Genomic DNA, 5,848 nt, shown 5'->3' with positions numbered 1-5,848 from the left:
CTATTTGAAAAACAAGGAAAGCAAGAGGGGAAAAGGTTTTTTCAAGAGACAGTTAAGAGACAATTTTATACTCACTTATAATGGCCTTTCTTCCTTTTAGTAATAAAATAATAGTTCATATCTATGCATAAGCATTTATGCTCTTCACTTTGATATGGACCTTTCCTGAAGGCAAAATCTATCACGTTTGCATAGGTGGAGTTGGAAGGCTTGTCAAAAGTTATGCCAAACAGAAAGACAAACACAAGTTTCTGCTCACGTATTTTTTATATTCAGTTAGTATGCCACAAAATAAGCATAGTCATTGTGTATTCTTACAGAAAGACTGATGAATTCTGTTTTAAAATGATTTGTTTCAAAAAGGTAAATATGTATTTTCCTGAATAAACTCTTGATAATTCCCACAAGGCACTATTCTCCTTGACTGTTTCCTCCTGACAACTTCCAACAAGTTTGATTTCTTCTTCTGTTTTTGATGCCCTAATTTTTGCATCTCTATTTGTAATGCCTTCCTGATTTTGTTAACCCCAAATAGCATTCATAATTGAGCTGTTAGGGTCAACAGCTGGGAGTAACAGCTAGGAAGGCCAAATGGAGAATTCTAATATGGTACAATACATAGTACCTTCCCTAACTCAGGGGCAGTGTCCACAACAAATTCCATGCTCTAAGAAATGTCGGCACATTGCATTGATCCAGAGTATTTGTTCAATCAATACCTTCGAAGTAATTACACCAGTTGGACTGCATCTTTCGTTAGTGCACAGCATGCAGAGAAACAGTGGTAAAAGGCACTTTGGCCACTCTAAATTTAATGTAAGCTCTATTCTTTAAATTCTGTGGCACTTTTCTTTTGACATGTATATTCCAAACTTCAAACTTTAACTATCAGTAATGATTATGATCTCATGGGCCCCAGAAGAAACAAGAAAATGGCTCCGGATTCAAAGAGAAATTTGAAACCTGCCATGATATTTGAATAGAGTAAGGCATTAGCATTTACAAAAGAAGCCGTTTTCCAATATGTGTATTTTAGCACATTTATATGCAACAGTCATAAAAATGAAACATGAGGTTCTCATCTGCTTGAGTACGGAAAATCAGTTTTGGGCTTTATAGCCGAAATGCCTTCTCCCACGTGCTGACAAATAGATCTCGCCTCCCAACCACCAACTCAACCTCTGAAGATACAATAAATACAGTTAATGTCACAGTTGTTATCATTGCTAACGCGGCGAACTAGTTTTTCTTTTTAGCCTGCTTCGTTCTTGCTGTAGCAAAATATTTCCACGTGTGAACGACTGACAATAAAAGGCAATAACCGTACAGTAGTGAAGAGCCCATGCTCTGGGTCCGGACTGGATTCAAACCTTGGTTCTGACATATTTACCAGCTGTGTGATCTGGGGCATTTTACTTAACGTCTCTGTCCCTCCGCTTCTCACCTGTAAAAATAAATAAATAAATGAATAAATAAATAAATAGATAGATAAATAGAAAAATGAATGATTGAATGAATACACGAATAAATAGATAAACGAATGAATAAATGAATAAATAGATAAATGAATAAATAAATGAATAGATGAATAGATGAATGATTGCATGAATAAATGAATAAACAAATAGATAAATGAATGAATGAATGATTGAATGAGTAAATGAATGGATAAATGAATGAATGAATGAACAAATAAATAGATGAATGAATGAATGAATAAACGAACGAATGAATGAATGAATAAATGAATGAATGGATAAATAGATAAATGATAGATAAATAGATAGATAAATGAATGAATGATTGAATGAAAAATGAATAGGTGAATGAATGAATAGATGAATAAATAGATAAATAAACGAACGAACGAATGAATGAATGATAAATGAATGAATGATTGAATGAAAAATGAATGAATAAATAGGTGAATGAATAGATGAATAAATAAATAGATGAACGAACGAACGAATGAATGAATGAATAAAAAAATAAAAAATAAAATAAACACCTAAATTCGAAAAGTGCCTGCGCCCGTGTTTCCGTCCGTCCTCGCGTGTTCCAGGAGGGCTGCTGTCGTGACCACAGCGAGCGCCCAGAGGGCACCTGGCGGACGCCGAGCACCTGGCCAGGCCGCGGCTCTCCCCGCTGTCACGTCACGGGTCACGCGGTGACGCTGACGCGCAGCCGGAGTGGCCGTCCCGCCTCGCCCCGACCTCCCCCGGAGCCGCCGCGGCGCGGGGACTCGGGAAGCCGCTGGACGGCGCGGGCGGGGGCGGGGGCGGGGGGCGGGCGGCGGGCGGCGGCGCCGACGATCCACGCTCGCATCCACGCTCGCAAGCCCGGGCCTGGCGCGGGGCAGGGGCGCGGCGCTCGATTTCCTTCCCTGCCTCCGCCGGGCCCTGGCGCGCATGCTCAGTGCGGCCCGGCCCTCGCCTTGGCTCGCGGTGCTCCGGGCGGCCGCGGCGACCCGGGGCCGGCTCGGGGATGGGGCGGGGAGTCCCCGGAGCTGCTGCGGCGGCGGCGGCGGCGGCGGCGGCGGCGCGGTGAGGAGGGCGGCGGCGGCGGCGGCGGCGGCGGCGGCGGCCGCGGGGGGCGGGGGCGGGGGCGGGGGGGCGGCGGGCGCGGAGGCCGCCGCGGCTCGTCGGAGAGCGTGTGGGGAGCGCTGCCATGGCGTTTCGCAAGAAGAGCGCCAAGAACCCCCCGGTGCTGAGCCACGAGTTCATCCTGCAGAACCACGCGGACCTCGTCGCCTGCGTGGGGATGTTCTTCGTGCTGGGGCTGATGTTCGAGGGCACGGCCGAGGCCTCCATCGTCTTCATCACCCTGCAGCACAGCGTCCCCTTCCCCGCGGCCGAGGAACGAGCGCCGGAACCCAAGTTCCTGTACTACTACGGCATCAGAGACCTGGCCACGGTGTTCTTCTACATGCTGGTGGCGATCATCATTCACGCCACCATCCAGGAGTACGTGTTGGACAAGATCAACAGGCGGATGCAGTTCCCCAAGCCCAAGCAAAGCCGCTTTAACGAGTCGGGCCAGTTCAGCGCCTTCTACCTCGTGTCCTGTGTCTGGGGCACGTCCATCCTGGTTTCGGAAAACTGCCTGTCGGACCCCACCCTTCTGTGGAGGGCCCCGCCTCACAACATGATGACCTTCCAGATGAAGTTCTTCTACATATCGCAGCTGGCTTACTGGTTCCACGCCTTCCCGGAGCTCTACTTCCAGAGGATCAAAAAGCAGGACGTCCCGCGCCAGCTGGTCTACATCGGGCTGCACCTCTTCCACATTGCCGGAGCTTACCTGCTGTACCTGAACCACCTGGGCCTCGTCCTTCTGACGATGCACTACTTCGTGGAATTCCTTTCCCACATCTGTGACCTCTTCTACTTCAGGGACGACAAGTACCACAAGGAGTTTTCCCTGTGGGCGGTTGTGTTCGTCTCGGGCCGGTTTGTGACTCTGATCGTCTCGGTGGTGACTGTCGGCTTTCACCTGGCAGGAGGGCAGGCGCGGAATTCCGACGCCACCGCTGGAAACGTCAACGTGCTGGCCGCCAAAATCGCGGTGCTCTCGTCCAGTTGCACCATCCAAGCCTACGTAACCTGGAATTTATTTAATGTCCAGCTGCAGAGGTGGATGGAGGAAGACACTACCCTGCAGGCCCCAAGTGTGAAGAAGAAACGGACTAAAGGGCGGTCTTCTAGAAAAGGAACAGAAAACGGTGTGGCGACTGCAAACAGAGTGGACTCTCCCCATAAAAGGAAAGAGAAATCTTCCTAACGAACTCCAAGCTGGTTGATGACTGGCCCCAAAGAAGTCTGCTCTTTACTATTACATATCTGTGCGCTAGAGATTTTTCTGTTCTTGAAAATAACTTGTGCTGTCTTCGATCTGTTATTGTTCTGTGTAATGTATTCTTTCTTTTTTTTTTTTTTAAGGCATTTGAGGGGAGGATGATTATTATGAGTGGGGAAAAAATTTTGATAGAGACTAAGCTACTCATCATCAAGATGGTTCAGGGATCGCCACCATATTTTGTTTTGTTGCGTTGGAACATTTTCTTAATGATTTGCAGAGAGGACTAAAAAATCCCGCCTATCAGTGACACAAGTTCTTGCCCCTGCCAATCTTTTAGAGCAGTCGCAAGGTGGTCTGGTAGAGCGATGTCACATTTTTGAATATTCCCCTTTAGGGTAAAACGGAATTATTATAAAGGTGGAACTCAACTTCATTACGTCTTCAGTGTTCTCTAATTCTTAGAATTTTTAAATTTTGTTTGATTTTTTTTTTTTTTTTTTTTTTTAGAACTTACAACTGGAGAAGACATTTGTTAAAACCACCAAAATAATGATGCGTTTTATAGATAGTGGTTGTTAATGTTACCTCCCCATTAAAAACAAAACAAAACAAAACACTAATGGGTAATATGTGGAAATTTATTACCATATATTGAATTGAAATATCTTGAATTAATATAAGACTGTTACTGGAGAGGTAAATCATTCTTGTCCATTTGAAACCCTTGTAAACTAGAAATTTAAAAAATTAAATATTTACTGTAAAAGGAAATCGGACTTAGTGTTTTTTGCTATGTTTTTAAAAAATTATTCTTACTGAGGCTTGTTATAAGTTTGGCATCCACAGCATCTTGGAAAAATATTGTTGAACCTGTAAATCATTTTGAAAAACAACGCTTACTTGACTTATATCTATAAAAAGGATGTCAGCAAATTACACGCAGAAAACACACTAACCTAAAGTAGTTTGAAAATTGGTTAGGTAGTCTTATGAAAGGCTTGTCAAAAATACTGTTGTAACTATAGCGCTGCTAACATCATTAATTGGGAAACATTCATCCGTATGAGCCCTATTTTGGATATGTGGTATACTAAAGTGTATGTGGGGATAGAGTTGTATGGATAGTATCATTACTGAACCCAGTAGAAAGAATGGCCTGTAGTGGGTATTTTATTTATCTCCTTTTCTCAACCTTCATTTTGATTTCTTTTCCATCATGTGAGTATTTATGTTTTTTTTCAGGAGACAATGCCTGAAAAATATGCTAGCATAAGGCCATAGATCTCCCATTCTTCTCTTTTGTCCCACGACATCTCTCATCTTTGATTTTGATAGCCTTCTATTTGGTTTATTGTGGGTAATTTGGCTTTTCCAGTCATGGAGGTCTTTGGAAATTAAACTTAGTATACTCGTATTGCAGATTAAAGACAGAAGAGCCACTCTTGGCCGAGCTTTCTTTTCTCTTTGCTTTGAGAAATATATAACAAAGCAAGATTGTTTCTTTTTAGACTGTAGAATCCATCATTCTACTCCCCTACCCCTTCAGTTGCTGTCTTGTTGGTAGCACATGCCCTGAGGCCCCCAAATTAAATAACTCCACTTTAACCAACCATTGTGCAATCTTAAAGATTTTCAACTTCTCATGTAACAGAGTGGTCTTTCTCACTTGCCTCACTTTTAAGGAGTTCTAGTCTGTTACCTTGTAGCCCCACTCAAGGTAACAACTAACTTTTTCTTTTCTCTTTTCTTTTTTTTTTATTTTTTTTTTGATTTTATTTATTTATTCATGAGAGACACACACAGAGAGAGAGAGAGAGAGAGAGAGACTCGGAGACATAGGCAGAGGGAGAAGCAGGCTCCCTGCAGGGAGCCTGATGTGGGACTTGATCCTAGGACCCTGGGATCATGCCCTGGGCCAAGGCAGATGCTCAACGACTAAGCCACCCATGTGTTCCACAAAATTCTTATCCATTATATACTTCATCTGAAAGTAATTACAGGCCTGACTCAAACTGGCAAATGATTACAAGAAAATTAGCTCATGTAACTG

General features: G+C 43.9%; 2 protein-coding genes across 2 annotated transcripts; one reads left to right on the top strand and one right to left on the bottom strand.

The window, feature by feature from the left end:
• Positions 1-248: 248 nt before the first annotated feature.
• Positions 249-2,465, bottom strand: LOC144304012 (uncharacterized). Its single transcript, XM_077882443.1, has 2 exons — positions 2,009-2,465; positions 249-1,444 (listed from the first exon to the last, which is right to left on the bottom strand). Exon 1 carries the CDS (start codon positions 2,408-2,410, stop codon positions 2,009-2,011), a length of 402 nt encoding a protein of 133 aa, XP_077738569.1. The 5' UTR covers positions 2,411-2,465; the 3' UTR covers positions 249-1,444.
• A 138-nt stretch (positions 2,466-2,603) lies between these two features.
• Positions 2,604-4,569, top strand: TRAM1L1 (translocation associated membrane protein 1 like 1). The gene has a single exon (XM_077882442.1). The coding sequence runs from the start codon at positions 2,668-2,670 to the stop codon at positions 3,778-3,780; it is 1,113 nt and encodes a 370-aa protein (XP_077738568.1). The 5' UTR covers positions 2,604-2,667; the 3' UTR covers positions 3,781-4,569.
• Positions 4,570-5,848: the final 1,279 nt, after the last annotated feature.

This window comes from Canis aureus, chromosome 33 (genome assembly GCF_053574225.1).
Source record: "Canis aureus isolate CA01 chromosome 33, VMU_Caureus_v.1.0, whole genome shotgun sequence".
In the NCBI taxonomy this organism is placed as follows: domain Eukaryota; kingdom Metazoa; phylum Chordata; class Mammalia; order Carnivora; family Canidae; genus Canis; species Canis aureus.
The sequence above is the reverse complement of the archived record's forward strand: the minus strand, read 5'-3'. Positions and strand labels throughout refer to the sequence as shown.